The sequence below is a fragment of the Zalophus californianus genome, chromosome 1, assembly GCF_009762305.2.
Source record: "Zalophus californianus isolate mZalCal1 chromosome 1, mZalCal1.pri.v2, whole genome shotgun sequence".
Lineage (NCBI taxonomy): Eukaryota > Metazoa > Chordata > Mammalia > Carnivora > Otariidae > Zalophus > Zalophus californianus.
The window spans coordinates 214,356,100-214,383,609 of record NC_045595.1 but is presented as its reverse complement, the minus strand read 5'-3'; the positions used below and the strand labels follow the sequence as shown (position 1 = coordinate 214,383,609).

Genomic DNA, 27,510 nt, shown 5'->3' with positions numbered 1-27,510 from the left:
AATCTTAAGCAGGCTCCATGCCCAGTGCAGAGCTCCATCCCAGGACCCTGAGATCATGACCTGAGCTGAAGTCAAGAGTCGGAGGCTTCACCAACGGAGCCACCCAGGCGCCCCTTGAGTTATACCTTTTGACATCATTTCTACATAATTGTTAGTATTTCCCAGCACATAATACATCTATCTTCCAGTCCTTTATTTTTGGCCTTCAGTGTCTGTTTTAACAGTTTATCTGACAGACAGCATTTTTTTTGCACTTTTGCCTTTTTAACTGTGGTAAAAACAAAGAAACAAACAAACACATAACAAAGGGCGCCTGGGTGACTTAGTTGGTTAAGCTTCTGCTTTTGGCTCAGGTCATGATCCCGGGGTCCTGGGACTGAGCCCTGAGTTGGGCTCCCTGCTCCGCGGGGAGTCTGCTTCTCCCTCTGCCTCTGCTCCTTGCTCGTGCTCGCTCGCTCTCTCTCTCAAATAAATAAATATTTTAAATATCTTTAAAAAAAAAACACATAACAAATATAACCATGTAACCAACCACCTTTCCTATTTTTAAGTGTGCAGTTCAGATGTTAAGTTATGTCCACATTGTGTACAATCTCCAGAACTTTCTCATCTTGCAAAACTGAAAGTATCCTCCTTAAGCAAATTTACACTTCTTTTTAAAGTTAAAAAAATTTTTTACTACAGAAAATTTTACAGTTACAGAAGTAGACAGAATAGTTTCATGAATCCATATGTCCTCAACATTCGCTTCAACAATCTTCAACTCCTGACCAATCTTGCTTTATTTGTACCCTTACCCACTGCTGATGCAAAATGAGCCAAACTTTTTGAAAAATTTTAAAGAGAAAAGAAAAGAGTTTTACTGGGGCCCAAGTGAGGACAGCTGCCCGGGCTCCACAGTGCTCACAAGGAAGACTGTGCTCAGGGAAGGAGCATTTGGTGCAGAGTTATGTATGTTTTTACATAGAGTTACCAATCATCATGACGAAGTGCATTTCAGAAAACTACAGACTTTATCTTATGTTCTTAGTATGTGCGAGGCTATATGACTTTAATCTTATGGGTGCCAAGGAGGTTTTTTTTTTTTGTTTTTCTTCTCTTTATGCTTAGAATGCTCCTTTTTGGTTATTTTTTTTTTAAGATTTTATTTATTTATTTGACAGAGAGCGAGTGCACAGGCAGGGGGAGCAGCAGGCAGAGAAAGAGGGAGAAGCAGGCTGCCCGCTGAGCAGGGAGCCTGATGTGGGGCTCGATCCCAGGACCCTGGGATCATGATCTGAGCTGAAGGCAGGCGCCCAACCGACTGAGCCACCCAGGCGCCCCTGGTTATTATTATTATTTTTTTTTTTTAACAAAGCAAATGTACCGTGTGTGCTCAGGGCAGAAATAGAGTCCATGCTTTGAGATTTTGCTGAGTCATTTTGACCTTGGGTAAATGTTCAGGTACAGCTTCCCCAGGAGCCCAAGAGCAGGGCCCACATGTATGAAAAGGTGAACATCTCCTTAATTTTCCCACCCTTCCTCCATCATCCCTTCCCACCCCTCATTATTTGGCAGCAAATCCGGAGCATTGTATCATGTCATCTGTAGATATTTCAATGTATAACTCTTAAAGGTGACAACTCTTTAATATAATCACAAAATTTTTATCACACCTAAAAAAATTAACAGTAATTTTTTTTTTTTTAAGATTTACTTATTTATTTGAGAGAGAGCGAGTGAGCACAGGGGGTGGTGGGACAGAGGGAGAGAGAATCTCAAGCAGACTCTGTGCTGAGCGCAGAGCCCAACAGGGGGCTCGACCCCAGGACCCTGAGATCACGACCTGAGCTGAAACCAAGAGGTGGAGGCTCAACCGACTGAGCCCGTCAGGTGCCCCAACAGTAGTTTCTTAAAATCACCCAGTCCATGTGTTGTGATTGGTTGATTTTCTCCTAGATCTCTAATCTATGGATTCCTGGGACATGTCTTCTTCCTCCCACTCTGTCCCTTGCTGATTGTTGTTAGTCTTGTGGGGTTTTGTTGGCTGCATCCCTGTGGTGTCATTTAACACATTCCTCTGTCCTCTGTTCCTTCTATAACCTGGTAGTTAGATCTAAAGTCTTGGTCGAATTGGGTTCAGTAGCAACAATTGTTATGTTTATTTTAATAGTATCTAAATTTGTACTGCTCTTGCACCCAGACTGCTCCATAAAAGGCATGTGCACAGTATGTGGTATCTGTCTCTGGGGTGTGGTGGCCGGTGATAGCCATTGCTTTATCTAGTGAGCCTGCAGTGGGTGTGATATGGGGACATTCTCAGTCTACCCTTCTTTGTTAGTCTCTGGAATTATTCTATAAAGAGCAGATTCCCTTGATAGAGAACATTTAATTGGAACTTATCTGTCTCTTTATTTTTAAAACCCAATGCAATAATTTGTTTAATCAAAGAGGGAGACTGTAACTCACTCCTAGGTGCTGTGATTCCTGAAATTCTGGAATATTCTAGAACACTTGAAATCATTCCTGGGTTGCCCGGGTGGCTCAGTCGGTTAAGCATCAGACTCCTGGTTTCAGCTCAGGTCATGATCTCAGGGTCGTGGGATCAAGCCCCAACCCAGGCTCTGTGCTCAGTGGAGTCTGCTTGGGATTCTCTCTCTCCCTCTCCCTCTTCCCCTCCCCCCATTCATGCTCTGTCTGTCTCTCCCTCTCTCCTAAATAAATAAAAGCTTTAGATAAAAAAAAAAATCACTCCTGATATTGTATGTTTTTAACTTGTAATCCTTTGTTATTTGTTCTATTTCTCTTGCCTTTTTTAAAACAAGAATTGTCCTATTTTTTTTCAGATGTATACAACCTATTTATATCCTGAAGAAGGCTTTTTGATTGTTCTTACATATAATATTAAATACTTCCTATCAAAATGTCCATTGATGAGTATCAGAAACAGCAACATGCTCCCCTCATCTCCTATTCCAGCCCTGTGGGATTTTTGTTTCAGATTCTTAGTATTTTTACCTGTTTTTAAAACCTGTAGTTACTTAGGCTTCCTCACTTCTGCTTATTCCTTTGCTCACCTTTGTGTCACCCACCCTCGCGTCCCTGTTGGATCTGTTCTTCTGTCTGTCTGCCTATTTCTGGAGAGCATCTTTCGCTCAGAGTGTAGGGAGCTAGGTGTTTGCGTCCTGGTTCATCTGGAGATGTCTGGTTTTGTTTCTTGGTGGACCTAATCAATCCATGTCTCTGCTCCTCCGTCCCCATCGCCCCCCCACCTCGTGGTATTTTCCTGCTATCTGTTCTGTCCTGCCAGGGCATCAGAAGCCTCCCGAGGGCATGCATCGGCCTGTTCTGGCCCCTCTTCGGGATCTGGAGCCTCTCCCATCGCTGGGTGTCTGCTCCTCTCTGTCCACAGGTCTCTGCTCCCAGGCTCTGCTGGCCAGATGGGTGTGGGCATCGGGCATCTGCATCCATCTTGCGTCTTCCCCCCTCTGTGCTGGGGCCGATCCTGCCTGCTCACCAGCTCATGTTGTCATTCTGCTCCTTGGTCCCGGTCACGCTTTTTATTTCCATGACCAAAATCTTCATCCCAGCACCTCTGCGTCTTCTCTGATGGGTGCAGTCTGCAGGCTGGGTCCCTATCCCAGGGTGCAAGTCTGTGGTCTTCCGTCCCTGCAGGGCATAGCCACCTCCTCCCACAGGGGTGAGAGTCCTTGGTGCCGCCAGAGTACCTGGTCTGCCATACTCATCCCTCCTTTCGTGCTGCTCTGCTCCTCCCCAGGAGGTGTGTAAAGGAATGGCAAGTCCCTCATGTGCTTGTGGGGTCTTCCCCGGGTACCCCCGGGTGGGGAGCCCGTGCAGCATGCAGGGCTGACATCTAACAGGCCACCTGTGGTGCAATTAGCCACATGTAAGTACTTCCTCCGAAGAAGCTTGGAACAGGAAGCGCTGTGCCCCACCATCGGGGCTCACTGGCCTGTCGGCTCACCCGTGCAGCAGCTCCGCCGGATACCAACGGAGCTGCCGCCCCCTCCCTGCCCGGCCAGGACGCCCCACCGAGGTCGCCAGGGCATCAGCGGGGTGAGTGGACAGGGGCTCCTCTGTGTCCAGGCTTGTTTTTCTAGTGGGAACAGGTGGGTCCTACGGCTCTTCCCGGGGAGTGGCCCAGCCCTGGAGAGGGCCCGGCAGCCCTGGTCCCCATTACCCGCCCTGGGCTTGTCTGCTCCAGGCCCCCTTTTACCGAGATCCAGCAAGGGGGAGCGCTGTGCCCACCATGGGCAGAGCCACGCAGAGCAATGTGAGCGTATATAACTGGGGGCAGGACCCAGCATGGCAGGAGGATGGGGCATAGGCTCAGGCCTCAGCCCCTGGGTCTAGGGTCTCTGGACAAGCCCCAGACACTTACTGAGCCCCCGACGTGGGGGCCGTGAGGCCCTGCAGAGCCCGGAGGAGGCCAGGGGACAGGTAAGACCCTCCCGGAGGGGCCAGAGCGGGTGGAGCCAGGGCCATACAGGGAGTCTGGAGGCCCCAGCCCGCCTTCCTCTTCCTGTTTGAGACCCCCTCCTCTCCATGCTCCCCAAGGTTGGCTGTGGTGGTCTGTCCTCCCACAGAGTCTGTGTGTGCGAGTGTGTGTGCAAGTGTGAGAGGATGCACGTGCTGTGTGTGAGATTGTGTGTGAGCATGTGTGCACAAAGGTGTACGCGTGTGTTTACTGAGGCATGTGAGTGTGTGAGGTGTGCGGGGGTGTGCCGTGCGTGCGTGTGCGTTCTCCTGCTGCTGGGTCCACCTCTCAGACTCTCAGGGGGTCTGCCGGGCCTAATGCTGTGAAGGTGTCACATGACAGCTGGGTTTTAGGGGACAGATGTTAGGTACGTGACTAAACGTCCCACAACCAGTCTCCTGGGAGTGGGGAGCCAGGACCCTGGGGTCCCCCTGGATTCCGCCGACACCACACAGCCCACACCGACCCCTGGTCTCACGTCCTCCTGGCGCCCTGCCCCCTGCCCCCGACCCAGGGCTGGGACCCTGCCCTGCTGTCCTCAGCTGGGCTCGGCACACCTGCTGGCGGTGCAGGGCCCCTGGGACCCCTAGTGGGGACGAGGAGGAGGGGCAGCCAGGGGCGAGGGTGGAGCTCGCCCCAGGGTCCTCACAGAAGGTTCTGGCGTCAGTGGCCGAGCCCTCGCTCAGTCCCACATCCTGGGCAGGCACAGGGCCTCCCTCTGTGGATGCCTGCCGTCCAGGTAACCGCAGGCTGGGCTGGCTCCGAGTGGCCCAGGCAGGGCTCCTGTGAGGGTGGGGGACCAGCTCCGCCCGGTGTCACTGCGACGGGGCTCACACCTGCTTCTCCGCAGAGCTGGTAGGTGGATCCATGAGCGAGGAGCAGAGGTACCTGTGCACAAGCACAGGGAGGGGGCTCAGCATGGCCGCTGGGCTTCGCCTTGGGAAGGGAGTCCGTGAAGCCATCTCCCGAAGGCTCGGCCTTGTGCCCTCACGAAATCTGGGTGCAACACAGCGTCACAGGCCCAGGGCAAATACGGGCATTGCCTAGAGATTTCGTGAGGGACGGAGCGCTGAGACCAGCAAGGGCCTTGCAGACTGTCCTGTGGAGGGCGCTGTCCTCTCTCTGGGGGTAGGAGGGACCCGTCTGTACCCAGGAGGAAGGCCTTCCCCTGCAACAGGGGGCGACCCATAGTTCAAACTCCTCCTGACTCTGTAATCAAATGTGTGATTCGGAACCCCCTTCCCTGGGGGGTCAGGGAGCCAGTGGACCCCGGCTTCTGCGGGAGCCCCTGGCGCGGGTCCCCCGCTCAGCACAGACATCCCCGGGCCACCGCCCAGACAGAAATATAGGCCCCTGGGGGACGTTCGCTTTTACGTTTTTTCCAGGAAACTTGAGTTGCCCTAACAGGCGCTCCCACACTTTCTCTGCTGTGGGGCCCCCTGGGAGGGCCTCCCAAGTGGGAGAAATATTTTCCAGCCAGACGGCTGGGCAGGCGGCCGCGTCGGCTGGGTAGACGGAGCCGGCAGCCAGCCAGAGGCGCCGCGCCACCCACTGCGATGACCCTCCCGTCCACCCCCGCCCCCCGGGGCGTCTGCCTCTTTGTTCCGGACTTCTAACACCTCCTTGCCACGAAATACCCCTGCCCTTTTGCGTTAGAGTCACTACATGTCCTCTGTTTTATGCACAGATTCGTTCTTTTAGAGTCCATCTGTCTTGGTATTTTCTTCCTTAGTTTTTACGCTCAGTTTTCCCGATTCGGAGATACACATTCTTCTCACCTGCGTGTCCTCTGGACCCAGCCCCACAAGCGTCTGAGTGACCTGTCCACGGCGTGGAGTCCGAGAGCAGACCACGGTTTGTGACCGCAGGGAACACGATGAGATTCTCCCACGTGTTCATTAGAAAAGGAATATCTCGTGAGCCGAAGAGGAGTCAACATTGTATTTGCAGGGAAGAGCCTGTGTCCGTGACGGGGACATGAAGCCGGTGCCCTGTGTGCCCTGGCCGCGGACCAGAGCGGAGGGGACCGGCCGGCGCGCCGATTCAGCAGTGGCGGAGAGAGCAGGAAAGTTTCGGGGGGGGGGAGGCCCACTCACGGTCTCTGACTCAGCCGCGGCCACGGCCACGCCGCCCGGTCCCCCACGGTCACACGGCCACCCTCTAGGCAGCTTTTCCCAAAGCTGCTTGGCCATCCTCAGACCAACTTTGTTGCCTTTTTCAAGGAAACAGGTTCTGATGTGTTTGTCGATTTTAGCTTTTTTGTTTGTTTTCCGACTCACGATGGGCACCCTTCTCTGCGTGTCTCCTGCCTCCCCCCCGAAGCTTTCCTGCTCTCTCCGCCACTGCTGAATCGGCGCGCCGGCCGGTCCCCTCCGCTCTGGTCCGCGGCCAGGGCACACAGGGCACCAGCTTCATGTCCCCGTCACGGACACAGGCTCTTCCCTGCAAATACAATGTTGACTCCTCTTCGGCTCACGAGATATTCCTTTTCTAATGAACATGTGGGAGAATCTCATCGTGTTCCCTGCGGTCACAAACCGTGGTCTGCTCTCGGACTCCACGCCGTGGACAGGTCACTCAGACGCTTGTGGGGCTGGGTCCAGAGGACACGCAGGTCACGCCTCCTCCGGCCGCTGCCCCTTCTGTCCCCCTGCGTCTGTCCGGAGCCTCGGAGCTCTGAGGGCGCTGGTTCCAGCCTTCCTGCGGCTTGCAGCTTCTGTCCAATTCTGGGTGTTTCTGTAGGAAGCAGAAGCGACCCCATCTCCACACTCTGTCTTCTGGTTTAAAAAGGCTGATGCCTTTTCAGATTCATTGTAGACATCGGCTTTTTTTCCCCATGAAACCGCTGAGTCCTGCAGCTCCTGGGGTGAGTACGGACGGGCTCCCCTGCCTCCCATCTTTTTCCTTTTTTTTTTTCCAGTTTCAGAGGTTCTGAAATTCAGTGGTTAACCAGTTGCATACAATACCCAGTGCTCATCGAATCATGTACCCTCCTTCGTGCCCATCACCCACTCACCCCAACCCCCCACCCGCCTCCTATCTTTGAACTTCCCCACCGGCGCCTGCCCCCCACCCCGCCCCTGTCACTTGACTTGGGGCGTGCCCCTTGTCAGCCTGGGTGGGCGGATTGGTTCTCCGACCCCGCCAGCCTGCAGGCGCAGTGAGCCCTTGGGATTGAGAGTGGCCCGGTCCAAGGGTTTGCACTTTTGCAAAACCTTCTTCTTTTGATGTGATGTGAGCTGACGGCCAAGAAAGAATTCTTGAGTCGTGTTCCGTGCAAAAAGGTGGTTTTATGAAAGCACGGGGACGGGACCCCTGGGCAGAAGAGCCGCACCGGGATTGTGAGGAGTGGTTGGTTATAAACTTTTAGGGTGGGGACGTAGCGATAAAGGAAATTTCTAAAGGGATTTTCATAAAAGTCTTACAGGATCCTGGAGGTTGGGCTATTGGAAGCTAGGGCTGCTTCTTGTCTCCAGCAGAGCATGAGCATTCATGTCGTTGTGAGTTCCTGTCTCAGCTGTTTGTCCCTGTTTGTGCCCCAGCTGCCTGCCAGGTGGCAAGATTTCATTTTATCTGCATTTCTCTTGTCTTTGTTCCCTTCCTCGTCTTTGACAGGAAGCTTAATCTGACATCAGCTTGATGTCCTGACTCAGATGCTGTGCCCTCCCTCCGCCTGCTGACCCATGTGTTTTCTCATGTTTCCGCTTTTTCTTGCCTTTTACCAAATATGGGGTGTGTGTGTGTGCTTTGGAAGGAACGTGTTACATTGTTCTTCTAAGCCTCCCTCCGCTCCGAGAACCTGGCTGCTCAGGGCTCTCTCCTTCTGCAGGTGACCCTGCTTCCCTGCATCCATTCAGGGGCGCTCGGGGCTGGGCCGGGGAGAGCGCCAGGCCCGGGTTGCAGGGTCTCCGGGAAGCCACCCCGTGGGGGCCTCCCAGACCCACGACTTCCCGCAGAGTCCCCCCCGGGTTGCACCAGCATCCCCCTGGTGGACAGGGCTGGGCAGGGGTGACTCTGTCGCAAAGTCCTCACAGCCCAGGGCCTTGGGCTTCTCTGCACCTTGGGGCCCCGTGAGGGGCCCGCCCTTCTCTCTCGAGGGCGATGAGGCTGAAGGGTCCGTGCTGGAGCAGGGCGCCCTCCCTCAGGTGGCGGGGTTAGGGGAGTGACCGGGCCCCACAGGCCGGGCCAGGGGCCAGGCCGCGTCCTGGAGCTGACGCTCCTCCCCTTCCTCCCCTTCCTCCCCTTCCTCCCCCTCCCCTTCCTCCTTCCTCCCCTTCCTCCTCCTCCCCCGCTTCCTCCTCCTCCACGTGTCCAGGCATCTTGCCCCCACAGGCTGGAGGACCCACGGGCTGGGGTGCAGCCGTCCCCGTGGCAGCCCCGGTGCTCCAGTGGGCCAGGAGCACTTCGGGAGAGGGCAGCTCCCCACCCCTGCCCAGCTTCCTAAGGTCAGGGTCAGGACCTCGCAGGCTGTGGGTTGTCTTACTGTCAGTGAGGCTCTCTCCCTCCCTGTGGGAAGGGTGTGCTGGCTGAACTGGCACCCAGTCCACATCCTGCTGCTGCTCGGGGCCTCAGTTTTCCCACGCGATGGCCCATGGAGCTTACATGCTGGCTGTTGGGAATGTTTGGGGGCCCGGTCCATGGCCACAGGAGAGTGAGTGAGGCGGCCCCTGCCCCGGGGCCGCAGTACCAGCTCACCCTGCCGGAGCTCGGGCATGACTGGGGCGCTTGGGGAGGGCGCTTGGGGAGGATGTTCCCACCCTCTACTTGGAGCAGCCTCGGGGCGGGGTGGAGGGGTCCCCAGAGGCTGAATGTGCCCGTGGCAGTGTCTGGGTGGGCCCAGGGTTGGTGGGGACCCTCGAGGCAGCATGGCAGTCAGCTGTGGAACTTCGCAGGGACCCAGATCGAAGCAGGGGCTGGCCACGGCCGGTCTCAGCCTGAGCCCCACGCCTCTGGCTGGGAGACACAGACTGGGCCTGGTGTGAACCCAACCTGCCTCCCAGGCCCATCTGCCCACTGCTCTGACCCAGGAAGCCACCGTGCTACGTGGCTTCTGCTTTTGACCCTGAAAGGGAAGGATGGAGTGTTCCTTTTTGACATTTCTGGGTCCTGATTATAATCTTGGTGGGAACCAGGGAGCAGGAGGGTCAGGGAGCTTGAGGCTGGGCAGGGCTTTGAAGCGCAGGAACCCCCCCCCATGAGCCCCCGGCCGGTTCTCCTTCACCCAGAGGCCCCCACCCCGGGTGCAGAGGCAGGTGTTACAGGAGAGCAAAGGGGGGGCCCACGTACAGGCCACACCGGGAGCCCCACGGGCCAAGGTGGGGACCACGCGGGGATACCCTCCCAGCCCCCCACCACTAGGCCGTGTGCTGGGCTGGAGAGCCCCAGGAGCCCCAGAGGCCTGCTGCGGGGAGAGGAGCCGGCATTCCCGTCATGTTCTGGGTGGGCTCTATTGATCTCTGTTTCTGATCGAACAGGCCCCTTTCTCCCTGTCACCCGATTCTGGCTTCTCTGCACCTTGTCTGCTCTCTTGGTCAGGTAGAAGATCACAGCCGGGTGCAGAGTTGTGAGACGGGGCGGGGGGGGGGGTGGCACCCAGAGGGGCATTCCTGCTTTGGGCCCAGTCCGGGTCTGGCAGCCCCTGACTCGGGCACTTTCAGGGGTGGGCGATGTTGTCCGTGCTGACCGCTGCCCAGCAGGCCATGGGTCAGAAGGCACCCTGTCTGCCTTCAGGACCCAGAACAAGACCCTGAACACCAAGCCTCCCCCAACGACCTTGCCTCTGGGGGGCATCGGGATCCATCAGTGACCAGGCCGCCTCCACGCCTTACGTCAGGTGCTGGGTTTTTAAGGACAAACAAAATCATGGTCACCTAGAGCTATGGCCTCGGGCAAGGCAGACACGGACTCTGTATGCTCGCTCACCCTCCTGCAGGGGGTTCTGAGCAGGTGGCTGGCTCGGGCCTGGTGCCCGGGAGGCGCTCCGGCTACTTCGCGGCCTAGTCCTGGTTCTGCAGCCACCAGGAGGCCTGGGCCGAGCGAGGCTCCGCTCCGAGCTCAGCAATCAGTTCCTGTGGGACTCGGGCGTGACCCGGAGCGTGCAGTACCACACGTGTGGTGTGTGTGTGGTGTGTGCGTGTGTGATGTGCATGTGGTGGGCATCCATACGTGTGCCTCCCGCTCCTCCTTGGAGGCCCCGCGGGCCCGCGCCACACCACTCAAGCTGTCGCGGGGAAGGCCCCGGCTGGGCTTGCCCCAGTGCTCCCCAGCCAGGGCGGCGGGGACAGGGCCCTCCCAGCTCTGCATCTGTAGGCCGGCCAGCCCCGGCGTCTGGGGGTCCAAGGCCCTGTCACTGACTCCTTCCCTCTGCAGGACATGCTGCGCCAGCGCACCCTGCTGCTCACGCTGGGGGGGCTGCTCTGCCTCTGGTCAGGTGAGTTCTCTGCATCCTGGGTCGGAAGGAAAGGTGCCCGCCCCCCAGGCTCCCGGGCTGAGTTCCAGGGGCCGCTTCGGAAGGACTGTGCCACTGGGAGCAAGTCCCAGACCGCAGCCTCAGTGTCCCCACACTCTGCAGCTCCTGGAGGCACAGCCCCATGAAGCCTGCCTTCCTCCTGCCCTTCCTGGTCCTCCTGCCGACCTTCCTCCCCCACACCCCACCCCGGCTTGGGGCTCTCCTGCCCCCGCCCCATTTCGGCAGCCTGCGCGCCTGGGGCTCCATGGGCTCCGTGTCGGTGGACCTGCCGGCAGGCACTGCTCACGGGGCCGCGTCCTCCTGCCCCCAGCCTTCTGCCAGGAGTGCACCAAGTACAAAGTCAGCACGTGCCGGGACTGTGTGGAGTCGGGCCCTGGCTGCGCCTGGTGCCAGAAGCTGGTAAGAGCCACCGTGCACCGCGTGCCCACCGAGGGCCCTCGCGCCTGGGCTGCCATCCTCGTGCCCGACCCCTGGGTTGGGCCCCCTCGCTCTGCCTCTGGAGCTGCTGGCACCCAGGGGCGCCACCACTCTGTTTCCCCAGACCCCGACCACGCCCTCCTGCCCCGGGACCCGCCCCCAGACCCCGACCACGCCCTCCTCCCCCGGGACCCCCCCCAGATCCCGACCCAGGAGGGACGTCCTCCTCCCCCCCAGGACTCACCCCCCGCCCCAGATTCTGAACACAGACTCCTCCCCCGGAACGCCCAGATCCCGACCACGCCCTCCTCCCCGCCCATCCCCAGGTCCTGACCACGCCCTCCTGCCCTGGGGGTCCCTGAGGTTCTGACCCTGCGTGCATGCACACACATTATTATTTTTTCTCAAGCATTTGAGAGTAGACTGCAGACCTGAAGCCCCTTCATCCTTAATACGTCCCGCCTCCTTCTCAAGCGCAAGGCATCCCCCCAGAGACCCAGAGTACCCTCTTCCAAGACCGGACAGCGGCCAGGGCGCTGGATCGCATCTGCACACCCTACGCAAATATTTCCAGCGGTCCCAGGGATGCCTTTGGCAGCATTTGCCTCGGGCTGTGGATGACCCGGGATCCGTTCTGCCCGCGGTGCTCCTGTCCCTTTAAGTCTCCCGGAGCCGAGACGGAGAACCCCCTCTGCTGCCTCATGCACACCCTGGACCCTGACAAGTGCAGAGCAGCAGCCATGTAGAAGGCCCGGCGCTCCCTCTGCCCGGGTCCAGGGCCTGTGTTTTGGCAGGAGCCCTGCACCGGGCTCACGCCGTCCCCGCGTCCCAGCACGGGTGACGCTAGCATGGACCACTCAGCTGAGGTGGCATCGGCAGGCTTCCCCACCAGGATATACCATTATTTACTCTCTGCGGTGAATCAGTGACTTGTGGGGAGATGCGCCGCCAGGAGACCTTCCCTTCCCGTCAGGCCCGCACCCCTCCCGTCGGCAGCCCGGGGTGCTTCATGCCTGAGCCGCTCAGTACCGCGAGGGCTGCAGAGGGGTGGCGTCCAGGTCATAAACTCCTATGAGGGCTTCTGATGTAAGGAGCCGTTTGTCTTCCCCCTCTCTCTCGTCCGCGTGGACCCATAGAGTTGTAGAGTTTTATTTTGTTCAGTAGCTTCTAATGTATCACTGTCATTTTGAGGCTCAAATAGTTCCAGATTGGGCCGCTGGGAGCCCCCTCCCCAGGCTGGCTGTGTCCCACCGGCACGCCCCTCGTCGCTTTTTTGTTTTTGCTTTTTATTTTTGAGCGTTTTCTTCCTCTAGAATAAGATGCCCCAGGCCCCGACCTACATCCTGGCCCCAAGCGTGGAACGTTTCTCTGGAAGTTCCTGGTTCCCTTTCAGGAGAAGCCGGGCTCCTGACCTCCACAACACATTTCCTCATTTTCTTGATCCCTCGATGCTCTGACAGGAGCTTCTGAGAGGCCAGCCCATGCCTCAGCCACAAGCAGCCTACGGAGAAGTGGGGTGCGGGGTGTGGTCTCTCCCCTTGGATGTGATGTGGCCACAGCCTGGGGCGTGAACTGTCCCCCAGCGGGTTGGAGCTCCCCAGCCCCTCCGTGAGCTTATTCAATTTGTTGGAAATGCAGTTAGGCTGGTAGCTTCCACACGGATTACATGGAAAGCTTTTGTCGGTTCCTGGGGAGGTCACTTGATTTCTCAAGTTCTTCAGCATTGACAGAGTTCCAAGGGGAAGTGCCAGCCCTCCCTGCCCTGCCCCTCTGTGGCCTTACTGTGGCCACAGGCCCTGCCGCACCCAGCCGGCCCCCGAACGGCTGCCTTACCCTTCCAGAGTCCCCTTCCCTGAAAGGAAGCAGAGAGAGGTATCGTGTTCTGTAGCACGCCCTTCCTTGGCCTAGCGCGAGGACCCATGGAATGGGGGCCCTGCTCCTGCCCCGTTTATGGGGGCAAATTGGGCATGAGGACACTACCCTGAACCCAGGACCCCCACACTCCTCTCCAAACAGCAAGGGGCTTGGCCCGGAGTCCCAGCCTGTGTGCCAGGGCTCCAGGGGTCCCACGTGCTTTCTCTCGGGAGGGCGCCCCCACCGGAGCTTCTGCACGGCCGCCCCCGGCCAGGTGCCCCAGCAGGCTGCTCCTGACCCTGGGGCTGCTGAGCAACCCCAGGGGCCAGCCTGGGGCTACAGACATGGGTCCTTCAGTCACCTCTGCTGCTGGAGGCAGTGGGGGGGCAAGCCCCCCGTTCCCAGACTGGGGTGATCTAGGAGCCTCATGGAGAGGCCATCGGAAGGCAGGTGTGTTCCTAGCTGCCCAGCCTCCCACCCACCCCCACCCCTGCGAGGACATCTGTTTTGAATCCCAGGTGCAAATGAGGAGGGGCAGCCTCCTCAAATGACCCTGAGGGTCAGTCTTGTGCAGCACCCACAGGGTGGCCCCCACGTTTTCTCTGCCCTCCTCCTGACCCCTGACCCCTCCCCCCTCAGAACTTCACTGGGCTGGGGGAGCCGGACTCGGTTCGCTGTGACACCCGGAAGCAGCTACTGTTGAAGGGGTGTGCGGCTGACGACATCATGGACCCCAGGAGCGTGGCTGATACCCAGCAGGACAAGAAGGATGGCCAGCAGCAGCTGTCCCCACAGAAAGTGACGCTCTACCTGAGACCAGGTAGGCTCGGCCTCAGCTGGGAGTGAGCCAGCATGTGTGTGTTGTCACTCTGGGTGCCGGGGCCAACCGGTGGCACAAGTGTCCACGTGGCCAGGTCAGACGGCAGGTAGGCGAGCCCCAAGGACTGTCAGAAACCTCAAGGACAGCATCTGAGCTCCCCTGTGGGCCTCTCCCCTCTGCCTGCAGGAGGATGCCCCCACACCCGGTATCTGCGGCTGCGTGCTTCTGCTCTGTGTGCCTTCCAAATGGGAGAGGGAACCATCTGGAAAACAGTGTTCTATCCCACTCTCAGAACGCCAGGTGCTCTTGGCAGAGTAAAGGCTCTGATAAGTCCTGCAGCCAAGGAACCTGAGCGACTGTTTAAATCAGTGTTGCTCAAACTGATTTGACCACAGAACCCTGTCAGTGCTCCAACAAGTGCCTTTTGGGAAGGCGGACGTGGTGAAGGAACGGGACCATGTCGACAGGCCAGGGCAGGGCCGGGGAGCTGCCTGCCCTGTAACACCACCCCCAAGATGGCAGGCAGCCCCAGCAGGGAGCTGGAGGCACAGACAGACAGACAATTCAGTCAGCCCCTCCCCAGGTCATTCATCCTCCCATCACATGTTTGCTGAGCACCTGCTGTGGGCCAGGCACCGCCCTAGGGCTGGGACCCAGGCCAGCACCAGGATGGCCCGGGCGCTGGTGTGGGGTTGGAGCAGGCTTGCCCCAGCAGCCAGGTGCACCTGCATCTCAGCAGTGCTCGGCGAGCAGCGAGCACTCAGAGGTAGAGGTGTGTCCGGAACGTTCCATCTGGGAATGTGTGTTCCTTACTGAAACTCCAGTCTAACTGGGTGCCCTGTGACTCATCCACAGGCCTTGGGGGAAAGGGGCAGTCGTGAGCATTTCGGGACCTGTGGAGGACACGCGGGTGCCCCCTAGACACCCTGACTCTCTCCCGTCTCTGCCGGCAGGTCAGGCGGCTGCCTTCAACGTGACCTTCCGGCGGGCCAAGGGGTACCCCATCGACCTGTACTACCTGATGGACCTCTCCTACTCCATGCTGGACGACCTCATCAACGTCAAGAAGCTGGGGGGTGACCTGCTCCGGGCCCTCAACGAAATCACCGAGTCCGGCCGCATCGGTGAGGCAACCCCCTCTGTCCCAGCCGGCCCCGCTGCTCATGCGCCTCCCCACAGCCTCGCAGGGCAGGGCACTGGGGGGCTCTGCCAGGGCCCCCCCCCGGGCCTCCTCGGGCCATGCCTGGGGGTTGGCTCCCCGGATACTGTCATGCCACGCAGCCCTCCACTTCCTCTGTTTATGAAAAATTAAAGACCACCAAAGTATGACACACGCGCAGCACACCTGAGTGCCGCTGGGGTCTGGGCGCCTGAGACGCACCCGCCCGTGTATCCGTGCAAGTCTGGGGCAAAGGGGACACCCGCCTTTCATTTCTGCCCCCTCCCCAGCCGTTGTCTCTGCGTGCAGGCCGCACACCGGACGGGCACACGCTCATGCTTGCACACACGTCCACCATCACACTCATGCACGTGGGCGCACGCAGACCCCCCCCACGCGCCGTCGTGTTTTCTCACCTGCCCTGGTTCGCAGCAGGGAAACTGAGGCTCGCGGGCAGCCTCACCGCCTCGTGCCGCCTCAGGCTCCCATTCGGCCACTCATCCTGCCTGCCCCTCAGGCTTCGGGTCCTTCGTGGACAAGACGGTGCTCCCCTTCGTCAACACGCACCCCGAGAAGCTGAAGAACCCGTGCCCCAACAAGGAGAAGGAGTGCCAGCCCCCGTTCGCCTTCAGACACGTGCTGAAGCTCACCAACAACTCCAACCAGTTCCAGACAGAGGTCGGGAAGCAGCTGATTTCCGGAAACCTGGACGCCCCCGAGGGCGGGCTGGACGCCATGATGCAGGTCGCCGCGTGCCTGGTGAGGTCCTGTCCCAGCCCTGGCCCCCAGCCTTCCCTAAATCTCCATCCTGCAGCCGCAGGGCCACCCTCACTGGCTGGCCCCGCCTGCCGAGGGCCCCATCGGCCCGGGTTTCCGGGCAGCCGGGGGGCCTGCTAAGCACCCACACACTTTGCCAGGGGCCTGTGACCCTGGGCAACTCTGTTGAGGCCTCAATCTAATAAAGATCTTGTAAGGCTAGGCCACGGAGCAGTGTGACGCTGGCCGCTCCTGACCGGAGTCACCGTCTGCCGCTGCGCCCCGCCCCCCGGAAGGGGGCATCTCCACTAGGCGTCCCCATGTCTCTGTCTGTGCCGGCCCCTCGCCCCAGCAGCCCTCCCCGCGCCTCCTTGCCCGCCCTGGTGGTCCTGCCCGGTTCTGTCCCACCTGCCATATCTGTGCTGTGTTATGGTACCGACCACACCTTGGCTTTTATTTTTTAGGATTTTATTTATTTGAGAGAGAGAGAGAGAGAGAGAGCACAAGCAGGGGGAGCAGCAGAGGGGGAGAATCCCAAGCAGACGCCCCGCTGAGCGCAGAGCCTGACGTGGGGCTCAATCTCATGACCCTGAGACCATGACCTGAACCAAAAATGAGTCAGATGCTCAACTGACGGAGCCACCCAGGAGCCCCCTTTTTTGTTTTTGTTTTAACATTATTTATTTTTATTTTTATTTTTTATGACACCCTGTTTTAAACCTTCACAAACCAGATTCCAATCTGCCAGCATCTGTGTGGGCCCCCAGGCCCGTGCACCGACCGCCCTTCTATTTTGTGTGACGCTGTGCTTTAGGACACGTGTCGCGAGCATCCCCGGCCACCTGTGCCCCTTCGTGAGTCCCTCGGTTTCTGTCACCTTTCGTGTGTACCATGTTTTCGTGTTGTGACACGCATTTCTGGGAGTACTTCTTTCTGTTTTGGGGGCTATTTCCTTAGGATTAGTCCCTGGCCTGACTGGCCCCAGAGGGTGTTCACGTCACTTCAGGCCCCCAGCCACCTGGCCGTGTGCGTGGGCATTTCTCGAGCAGGCCATGGCGCTAGAATCCGGGCCGGACGGGGGACCCCAAGTCCCGTGGCTGCTCCCCGAGAGAGCCAGGAGTGGAGCACAAGCCCAGCACCGGCCTCCAGGCTGCCCCACCAACCTCTGCGCTCTGGGGAAACTGAGGCCCGTCACCCTGCCATCTTCCCAGGAGGAAATCGGCTGGCGCAACGTCACTCGGCTGCTGGTGTTCGCCACGGACGACGGCTTCCACTTCGCGGGCGACGGGAAGCTGGGCGCCATCCTGACGCCCAATGATGGCCGCTGCCACCTGGAGGACAACATATACAAGCGCAGCAATGAATTCGTGCGTGGCCCTCCCGTGTCCCCGTGTCCTGGGAGGGAGCGGACAGTACAGGGGGCCCTCCTGTGTCCCCATGTCCTCAGAGGGACCGACAGCCCAGGGGGCCCAGGAGGGAACGCAGGGGCCGGGCTGTGGCGTCGGGGGCTCTGCCCCAGAGGAGCAGGGAGCGGGCGGCACAGGGAGTCCAGGGGACTAGGGGGGAGGTCAGCGTCCTCTGGTCTGGTCCCCGTCGCAGAAGCTTGCCTTCGCCTGCTGCGAGCTGACACCGCACCCTGGAACTGTTCAGGGGTGGGGGGGGCTAGGCCTCTGGGCCCTGGGTGGAGCAGACGGAGGGCCTGGGGCTCTGTGCCTGACCTCCGGGCCATCTGACCAGACCTCCCCTCCAGGACTATCCGTCGGTGGGCCAGCTGGCACACAAACTGGCTGAAAACAACATCCAGCCCATCTTTGCCGTGACCAGGAGAATGGTGAAAACCTACGAGGTTGGTGCAGCCGGGGTCCTGAGCAGCGGGGGGGCGGGGGGGGGGCCGCGGGCGTGGCGGCTGGCGCATGCTCACAGCGCGGCGGTGGGCAGGGGGGCGGCGGCGGCGGCGGCGGGGCGCTGCAGCCCGGGAGGCTCCGGGCGCTGCGCGGACGCACGGGGGAGGAGGATGTTCTCTGCCGGCGGATTGTAACGCAGCCGCCGTGTTTCCATATTTGCTACGACACGGCCGAGGCTTTCTGCGGACCCCGCGCTCGGTTTGTACGCATGCGCATTGCAGTATCAGCGCTCCCATCACTCGTCAGGTGCACAGGGTGGGCCGGGCGCATTCCAGAGGGACGCGCCCCCAAAACGGCCCACCAGGGCTGTTCCCCACCCCCGGGAACCAGCTCTCGCACGCTGACAATACTTCCTTCTCTGCTTCGGGAACCCTGCTCTGTCCTGACTTCACGGAATGACTGTTCCTGTTCAATTCCAGCAGAGCACGGGGAACTTTCTGTTCCTAGGCCAGTTGCTCCTCTGTCCCTCGTGCCCTCTGTCTGGCACGTGTGTGCGTTACTGCCTTCCGTGCCTGCGCAGTCTGTGGATGAGCAGGGTGGCCTCCTTTCGGCTCTGGTGTGCTGTGAGAGCACCTGCTGGCCCCCCACCCTCTCCGAGTCCTGCTTTCCGCCGTGGGGGGGGCTGCTGCCGCTTCTGGGGCGGGGGATGCTGGCGGGGGGCAAACACCAAGACCGAGACCCGCAGCTCCTGCCGTCAGTTTTCCAGACTCCGAAAGGGGACAGGACCCTGCAGGAGACACAGAGGAGAGGAAGGGGCAGGGGTCCAGGAGAACCCCTGGGGTGGGCACTGGAAGCTTGCCAAACCACAGGGACCCGGGCTCCGTGCAGGGCTGATGACCGGGTGCACCATCAGGACCCGGCAGGCAGTACTAGGGGGCACAGCTGGTCCCGGTATTTTGCTGTCGGGGCAGGACAGTGCGGTGATGGAGTAGAAGCAGGGGGCTTCTGCAAACCCCCAGGATGGACGATGCCCTAGTGTGTCCAGGCCTTTCTGAGCCTATTTCCCGACCCTCATTCATGGGGCTCCTGGGTGAGGGGCATCAAGGCGACCCAGAACCTGTAAGGAGAGCATTTGCTGGACTGTCCTTGTGCCCCACACTGAGGGGAGAGCAGGTTGGAGAGACAGGTCAGGGGAGAGCCCAGCTTCCCAGAGCCACAGGGGGGTCCTGCACAAGGGGTGGAGGGGAGAGGGCGGTGGAGCCACAAGGGGTTGGTGGCCGGGCTGTGGCAGGCCTTGTGGGCTCCGTGGAGGTACCTAGACTCTATCTGGGGAGTCACGGGGGGGGGGGCTTTGGGGCAGAGAAGTCAGTCTACTGGGCTGGGTGCCAACCATCGGTTCAGTCTTCCGTGAAAGAGAGTGTGAGGGGAGGAGGGGGCACAGAGGTGTCCTGGAGGCTGGCCCCAGGCCTGTCTGCGTTACAGGTGCTCCAGCCTGCCCATGCGCAGGCGCCATGGGACCCCCAGCCCGCTGGAGCCCAGGGCCCCATTCCTGCTTAACACAGTCATTACTAAAATTAAATTACATCAACACCCTGAAATGCTCACCCCTCACCCCTTCCTGACAGTGTTGGCACATTTTGAGATTCTCTGCCCTTGGCCGTAGCTGACGTATCCGCACGGCCGGGTCGCTCAGTCATGGTGGCGAGGCACAGGTCTCCCAGCAGGTCACGAGCTGGAGGTCGGCCACGGAGGAGTGCTCCCAACAAGGAAATCGGCTGTTCCTGAGCCACTGACCATCATCGTCTTAACTGAGAGCGATAAGCGATCTGGGTGGGGGAGGGGCAGTCTGGGCCATTTTACAAGCAAGAAGGAACCCTCTGGGGTGTTACAAACCCTAGGGACGCTGTGGCTTCCATGGCCCCAGGGCTCCAGCTGAGCCGGGTCTGGTCTCCTTGTCCAACAGAAACTCACTGAGGTCATCCCCAAGTCAGCGGTCGGGGAGCTGTCAGACGACTCCAGCAATGTGGTGCAGCTCATCAAGAACGCCTACAACGTGAGTGCCCCTGGTGCTCCGCAGGGGTCCCCAGGGCTGGGGGCAGAACCCCTGCCCTCCCTGCTGCAGACCAGCCGAAGGGGGGTCCGCGGAGGGGAGCCCTGCCTCCTAGGGCCACCGTCAGGCCTTCTGGACTAGTGGACGCTGGCTCTTCCCACGGGGCAGCCAGGTCCTCCCCCTGGGGATGGCGTGGTTTGTGACCTGCCTGACCCTCACCTCTGCCCTCCCGGAAACACGGGCACCAGCCTCCTCTCAGGCCGCAGTCCTGGTGGCCTCCCCCCTGCACTGCAGGCTGAGAGCACCCGGGAAGTGCCGGGCCCTCGAATGGAGCTAGAGCTCTGGTGAGGGGTTGTGTTTGCTCCTTGTGCCCTTGTGGAGCCCGAAACCCCCAGGGCGGGCCCTCCTGTGTCTTCACACCCACGACACTGTCACTGCTCACTCGCCTCTGTCTCTGTCTCTCTCTGTCTCTGTCTCTCCCTCTCCCTCTGTCTCTCTCTCCCTCTCCGTCTCTGTCTCTCTCTGTCTCTGTCTCTCCCTCTGTCTCTCCCTCTCCCTCTGTCTCCCCGTCTCTGTCTCCCCGTCTCTGTTTCCCTCTGTCTCTCTGTCTCTGTCTCTCCCTCTGTCTCTCCCTCTCCCTCTGTCTCTGTCTCCCCGTCTCTGTTTCCCTCTGTCTCTCTGTCTCTGTCTCTCCCTCTGTCTCTCCCTCTCCCTCTGTCTCTCTCTCTCTGTCTCCCCGTCTCTGTTTCCCTCTGTCTCTCTGTGTCTGTCTCTCCCTCTCCCTCTGTCTCTCTCTCCCTCTGTCTCTCTCTCCCTCTCTGTCTCTCTCTCTGTCTCTCCCTCTCCCTCTGTCTCTCTGTCTCTGTCTCCCCATCTCTGTTTCCCTCTGTCTCTCTTTCTCTGTCTCTCTCTCCCTCTCTGTCTCTGTCTCTCTCTGTCTCTGTCTCTCCCTCTCCCTCTGTCTCTCTCTCTCTGTCTCTCTCTGTCTCTGTCTCCCTCTGTCTCTCTGTCTCTGTCTCCCTCTGTCTCTGTCTCTCTCTCCCTCTCTGTGTCTCTCTCTCCATCTCTGTCTCTCTGTCTCTCATTCACTTAACACAGTTGCCCCAGCTCCTAGCCCGTGCCAGGCACTGGGCACATGGTGGTGGGTGGGACCGGCAGGCGCCGCCCTCGTGGCCGTGGTCTGTCCCCGCCGGCCCCCGGGGGCTGTGGCATTGGTAGCCCGGCCACTGCTTGCAGGGGGTACAGGGCCTGCTGCCTCCCCAGCTCTCCATGGGCGCCTGGATGGAGGGAAGGATGAGCAATGAAGAGGCGCCAGCGCCATTGGCCAGGAAGGTCCTGGGGACAGTGGGAGGAACCCCTAAACCACAGCCCCTCTTTCCCCCCCCCAGAAACTCTCTTCCAGGGTCTTTCTGGACCACAACACGGTCCCCAGCACCCTGAAAGTCACCTATGACTCCTTCTGCAGTAATGGGGTATCACAGGTGGACCAGCCCAGAGGGGACTGCGACGGCGTCCAGATCAACGTCCCGGTGAGACCCCTCCCAACCTTCTAGAAGGTTCTCTCCCAGGGACAGCTAGGGGTGCACCCAGGCCCACCGCTAGCACAGGGACAAGCAAGGGACAGGGGCCAGCGTCTGCTGCCAATCCAGCTCCTTTCCAAGGCGGCCAGACGCTGCTTGTGTAGAGCTGCGTCGCCCGCGCTAAGGAGAGGATGGGGTGTCAGGCTGAGCACACTGCTCAGCACCGGGCTCCCCCAGTGTAGAGGTGGACGGAGCGGGACGGCAGCGCCCCCTGGGGGCAGGTGCTGCGCAGCATGTCCCCAACGAAGAAGGGAGTACTTTCCACCCTCTGCCCATCTGGTTTGCTTTGGTCTGGTTTCCTGATTTTTGTGTTTTGGGTTTTTGGGGGTTTTTCTTTGAGTGTTTAGTTTAATTTATTTATTTTTAAGTGGGCTCCACACCCAATGTGGGGCTTGAACTCATGACCCTGAGATCAAGACTCAGACGCTCTACTGACTGAACCAGCCTGGCGCTCCTATTTTGTTTGTTGTTTTTTTTTTTTTTAAAGATTTTATTTATCCATTCATGAGAGACAGAGGGAGAGAAGAGAGAGAAGCAGAGGGAGAAGCAGGCTCCCAAGGAGCAGGGAGCCCGATGCAGGACTCGATCCCAGGACCCTGGGATCATGACCTGAGCCGAAGGCAGACGCTTAACCATCTGAGCCACCCAGGCGCCCTCCTATTTTGTTTTTTTGACAAAGATATTAAAGGATGGGCCACAGGGATGATTAGAAATAGGCGCTGAGTCATTTCTATAATATTTTGATTTTATTATGACCGTAAAAGTTAAATTTTTCCTCTTTCTGGCTGTGAACTAATATTCAGCTCTTACTGAGGTTTTAAATAGGACATTGGAAGTCTCTCAACTATGTCACTTGCTAAATGTTGCATATGCATTTTTACTGAACTATCTTTCCCTCACGGGGGGCAACCCACACAGGAATTTATTCAATCTTCTGATGAGCTGATTGCTTCTTACACATTTTTCCTAATATTTCTGCTTTACCTAAATGTCCCCTGTAGCAATTCATTTAAATGTTTCTAGGGTGTGGCTTGCTTTTGACAAGTCAGTGCTCCCCGACGCTCTGAGTTGCTGACTTCAGGGGTGTGGGTGGGTGGCAGGGACTCTGCTCTGTCCCACCCGGTTCCCCTGGGGCGTGATCTTCTACCCTTTACTGAGGGTCAGAGCACACTCCATATCCAGAATCTAGGGCCTCCTGCAGGATTCTGGCATCTCAGCATTCCAGGCATAAGGAGAAAATCCATGTCCTTTCCCAAGTCACGACGTCTCATTTCTAACGCACGGATGTTAAAAATATTCTAGAAACACCCTGCCAGCCTAAGGCCAAGCCAGGAGGTGATGGGTGTGGGGAGCAGCATGGGCTGGGAAGGCCCCGGTGGGCCTGCCGCCCCAACGTTCCTGCGCCTCTGACTCTGCGGCTCCAGACGTCCTTCTCTCTTTTTCACGTCCAGTCCCAAGTCCTGGATTAATGCGGAGTGTTCTGTGTTCTTCCAGCCGTCCCCTCCCCACACTTCCCTGCACGCCCTCCTCGGTCCCTCGAGAAAGGCTGCCCCCCCCCCCCCCCCGAGCCAGGCTCCTGGACAAACCTGTGTCCAGGCCACAGGCGAGCAGATGGGACAGGGTGTGGCCCCAACGCCGCCGCCTCGCCTGAGCCCTGCTGTTGTCCACGACAGATTACCTTCCAGGTGAAGGTCACGGCCACGGAGTGCATCCAGGAGCAGTCCTTCCTCATCCGGGCACTGGGCTTCACGGACACAGTGGCCGTGCAAGTCCTCCCCCAGTGTGAGTGCCACTGCCGGGCAGAGAGCCAGGCCCGCGGCCTCTGCAGCGGCAAGGGCTTCCTGGAGTGCGGCATCTGCAGGTGAGCAGGGCGCCAGCAGGGGTTTCAGCCAAGGGCCAGCGCCTCCGAGAGAGGGCGGGCCTCCCGCGTGCCCCTCGGGCCCTGAGCCCCGCCGCTCCGCCTGCAGGTGTGAGGCCGGCTACATCGGGAAGAGCTGTGAGTGCCACACGCACGGCCGGAGCAGCCAGGAGCTGGAGGGCAGCTGCCGGCGGGACAACAACTCCATCCTCTGCTCGGGGCTGGGGGACTGCCTCTGCGGACAGTGCGTGTGCCACAGGAGCGACGTGCCCAACAAGAAGATCTTCGGGCGCTACTGCGAGTGTGACAACGTCAACTGCGAGCGCTACGACGGGCGGGTCTGCGGGGGCGAGGGTGAGCGCGGTGCGGCCGGAGGGACGGGCGGTGGGGACAGACAGGCCGACCCGGGCGAGCGGGAGTGCGCGGACGGAGGGACGGACGGACCGGGGCGAGCGGGGCTGCAGACGGAGGGACAGACGGGCCGGGGCGAGCGGGTGCAGACGGAGGGACGGGTGGTGGAGTGGACAGACAGGCCGACCCGGGCGAGCGGGAGTGCGCGGACGGAGGGACGGACGGACCGGGGCGAGCGGGTGCAGACGGAGGGACGGGTGGTGGAGTGGACAGACAGACGGGCGGACCGGGGTGAGCGGGGGCAGGGCCGGACGGTGGGACGGGCCGGGCTGAGTCCCGGCCGACGTCCTGCAGAGCGGGGCAGCTGCTCCTGCGGCAAGTGCTACTGTAAGGAGGGCTTCGAGGGCTCGGCGTGCCAGTGCGAGCGGTCCACCCGGGGCTGCCTGAGCGCCGAGGGCTTCGAGTGCAACGGGCGCGGCCGCTGTCGCTGTAACGTGTGCGAGTGCGACGCGGGCTACCAGCCGCCCCTGTGCCTGGAGTGCCTGGGCTGCCCGTCGCCCTGCGGCCGGTACATGTGAGTGCCCCCTCGCCCCCCCGCGCTGTTCTCCCGCCCCCCACTCCTCCTCCCCGCGGCCCTCGCCCGCCCACGTCACCGCAGCCCCCCCCACCGCCGGCCAGGCCCCGCCCGCCCCCGGGAGCCCCGCTCAGCGCCCACCCCCCAGCAGACCTCTCCCTCCGCCTGGGGCCGAGCTCTCATGCGTGTGCGCTCACGCCCGCGCTCACACTCACACCCATGCCCGGGCTCGCGCTTACGCCGGCGTTCACGCCCACACACTCGCACTCACGCCCACGCCCGCAGTCGCGCCCGCGCTCACACACCCACGCCCGCGCTCGCACTCACACCCACGCCCGCGCTCACACTCACGCTCACACTCACGCCCACGCCCGCGCTCCCTCGCTGGTTCCTCTGCAGCACCTGCGCCCAGTGCCTCAAGTTTGACCAGAACCCCATGGGGAAGAACTGCAGCGTGGAGTGCGGGAACGTGGGCCTGCTGAGCGAGCGGCCGGAGAGGGGCCGCAGGTGCAAGGAGCGGGATCTGGATGGCTGCTGGGTCACCTACACCCTGCGGCAGCGGGCAGGCAGGGACAGTTATGACATCCACGTGGACGACGCCCGAGGTGAGGCGGAGCTGGGGGCTGCCGCCCGGAGGGTGAGCTCCTCCCTCGGGGGGCGGGTCTGGGGGTCGGGGCAAGTGTCCGCAGCCACGGTCCTGCCCCCGGCCCCTGGCCCTGGCTCACGTCGTGACCCGTGGGAGGCGGTGCGGGGCTCGGAGGCGTGGGTCCCGGAGCCGGCCCCTGGGGGGCTGTGAGAGGACCGCCGCAGGCCCCGGTCTCAGCCCCGGGGGCGGCCTCCCAAATGCCGCCGGCGGGTCCTCCGCGCTCGGCGCGCTACCCGCCCAGCCATGGCCGAAAACACGGGGACCCCGATCCTGTCCTCAAGGAGCTCACATTCCAAGGGGGTTGGGGACACACTCGGCCTGTACCCGAGACCCCGTGAGACCGTGGCCAGGGTCACGAGGTACAAAGGTGGCGGCAGGGGCGCATGGCCCTGAGGTCGGGGGTCAGATGGTCTCTCGGAGGAGGACCACTGCAGCCGAGACCACGGAATGGGTCGTCCGCACGGGGGGAACGTGGCCGTGGGGCCAGAGGCCCTTGGCTCTGGGTTTTCAGGGGCCCCCTGTGAGGCCCGCGAGGCATTTGGGTCTCTCTCTGAACATACGAAGAAGCTGTTCGCAGTTTTCAGAAGAGCGAGGGACACATCGGAGCCATGAGGGCCTGCTGCAGGACGTGGGCGCTGTGGCGCGTGGAGGTGGCGGGGGCGTGGGGGTGGCGTGGACAGAGCCTGCCCTTGAATGGAACACAGGCACGGGGCGGGGAGGAGTGGGAAGGAGATCCACAGGCCCCAACAGGTGGTGTGTGTGGTCAGGCCAGTTTTTAGGCGTCACGCTGGGTGCGTGACAGTGACAGACACATGTGGGTGTGGGACTTTGGGAGTATGGTGGGATGGGTTTCAGGGCTCCCGAGAAGCGGCACCCAGGGGTGTGTGGGGCACACACGGACGCTCAGCACCACCCCACCCCTCCTTTCCTGCTCAGAGAGGCTGAGGGCAGGGGAGCATGGGGCTGGAAGGCCCAACCCTGTGGGTGGATGCAGCAGGTGCGGGCAAGCCATCCACCAGGGCCCTTGCAGGACTGATTCTGTTCCCAGCTCCCCTCCCCACGGTGGGAACCCCAGGAAGGCAGGTGGGGCTCAGGGCCTCTGTGTGGCCAGGAGCTCACAGCGTGTGCCTGGGGCCTGTGGATTGCGGCCTGCCAGCGTGGAGAGCTTTCGCTGGGTTTCTCTGATGGGCAGATTTGGGGTCCTGTCTGGGTTTGCGCGGCCGTGGCCAAGTTGCTCAAGCTCCCTAGAAAGGCCAGGATGATGGAGGGAGCACAGGGAAACATGGGTGTCCAGGGGCAGGCAAATAAGGGCTCTGTCCCCTGGTCAGGGGCTGAGTGGGGCACACCTCAGCCCCCAGCCCTGAAGGAGGAGGTCGGGGCATTAGCACCCCACCCTGGTTTCCTCGGGAAGGCTTTCACCAGCTGAGTCCTCATCCCCAAACTCAGCTAAGATGTGTTGGGGGCCTCAGGCACCATTTCCTGCCTGAGGATGAACTCTGACTCAGCGAGTTTTGGTGATGGGGCCATTGGCTGTCCCAGCTGGTGGTAACCGAGTCAGGAGGCCGGTGTCTGGTCCACTTTCTTTCTGTGTAAACAAGGGGCCTTTAAATCTCCTCCGGAACCACAGGGCCTGGCCTTCCTCCCTGGCTTGGGGCTGGAGGCTCCCTCGCCTACCTGTTGCCTTGATGGTGAACGCAGACGCGGGAAGGCTCTGTCCACCTAACCACTGGGCAGTGACCTGGGGCAGGGCACACAGGGGGCCAGGTGAGCCAGGGAGGGCCTGACACTAATGTGTGTGTGCTTCTTCCTTGCCTCAGAGTGTGTGGGGGGCCCCAAAATCGCCCCCATTGTGGGGGGCACTGTGTCGGGAGTTGTGCTCATCGGCATCCTTCTGCTGGCCATCTGGAAGGCTCTGACTCACCTGAGTGATCTCCGGGAGTACAAGCGATTCGAGAAGGAGAAGCTCAAGTCCCAGTGGAACAACGTGAGTGGCTGTCCCTGGGGGTCGAGGGGTCGAGATGGTCCCCCCCCCCAAACTGGTCCACTTGCCCCCGGAGCTCGTCCTCGGAGCTGGGACCCGGGGGAAGGTCACCCCCACTCCTGGCTCTTTCTCCCCCCGCCACTGACGAGTCGCATTGCATTTCCCACCAGGATAACCCCCTTTTCAAGAGCGCCACCACGACAGTCATGAACCCGAAGTTTGCTGAGAGTTAGGGCGCTTAGTCAAGACAGCGCTGTCTGAACCAGACGGAAACACCCCCAGATCACATCTCCTCCGCCAGGCTCCTCCAGGGACATGGCTCACAATCCTTGACAATTTCTCCCATTAACCAAAAATCCACTGTTGTTTTCTGCTATTGAAATAATAGGTATGGTCAGGTGACAATATGGATGTGTTGGAGGGGACAGCCTCCCCCCTCTGATGTGTCTGACCTTGTGGTAGAGACTTGAAGAAGGAATTGCTTAGGTCTTATGAGGTTAGATGCGTTTTCCTGTAAAACTTAGAGTGGCAATCTCATTGTGGCACAAATTTATTTATATTTGAACTTATCAGGGTATAAAAATCACATCCCATTGATGACATTGTTTCCCAATCGTGTGTGTAGAAAAAATAAATAAAACTTCAGTCGAGGCTGTGTGTGGAAGCTGGGCTCT

The 27,510-nt window shown here is 60.1% G+C and overlaps 1 protein-coding gene across 4 annotated transcripts; it reads left to right on the top strand.

Moving 5' to 3' along the window:
- Positions 1-3,900: 3,900 nt before the first annotated feature.
- Positions 3,901-27,487, top strand: ITGB2 (integrin subunit beta 2). 4 transcript variants are annotated; one of them, XM_027587318.1, is made up of 16 exons: positions 3,901-4,056; positions 10,847-10,907; positions 11,257-11,345; positions 13,857-14,037; positions 14,991-15,161; positions 15,714-15,955; positions 17,164-17,319; positions 17,703-17,798; positions 19,760-19,849; positions 21,235-21,375; positions 23,100-23,287; positions 23,394-23,638; positions 23,990-24,209; positions 24,609-24,814; positions 26,673-26,839; positions 27,007-27,487. In XM_027587318.1, exons 2-16 carry the CDS (start codon positions 10,850-10,852, stop codon positions 27,067-27,069), a joined length of 2,313 nt encoding a protein of 770 aa, XP_027443119.1. In that variant the 5' UTR covers positions 3,901-4,056; positions 10,847-10,849; the 3' UTR covers positions 27,070-27,487. The 4 variants fall into 4 exon arrangements, with proteins under 4 accessions (XP_027443119.1, XP_027443118.1, XP_027443116.1 ...); XM_027587317.1 differs by lacking the exon at positions 3,901-4,056 and adding an exon at positions 4,421-4,440; XM_027587315.2 differs by lacking the exon at positions 3,901-4,056 and adding an exon at positions 7,202-7,343.
- Positions 27,488-27,510: the final 23 nt, after the last annotated feature.

What these genes read in the sequence shown, in the direction of transcription:
- ITGB2 (XM_027587315.2), top strand. Translation starts at nt 7,272, where the DNA reads ATGCCTTTTCAGATTCATTGTAGACATCGGCTTTTTTTCCCCATGAAA. An exon ending in GCGTCCAGATCAACGTCCCG is followed by an intron (nt 21,376 to 23,099) that starts GTGAGACCCCTC and finishes TGTCCACGACAG; the next exon opens with ATTACCTTCCAGGTGAAGGT. An exon ending in CTGGAGTGCGGCATCTGCAG is followed by an intron (nt 23,288 to 23,393) that starts GTGAGCAGGGCG and finishes CTCCGCCTGCAG; the next exon opens with GTGTGAGGCCGGCTACATCG.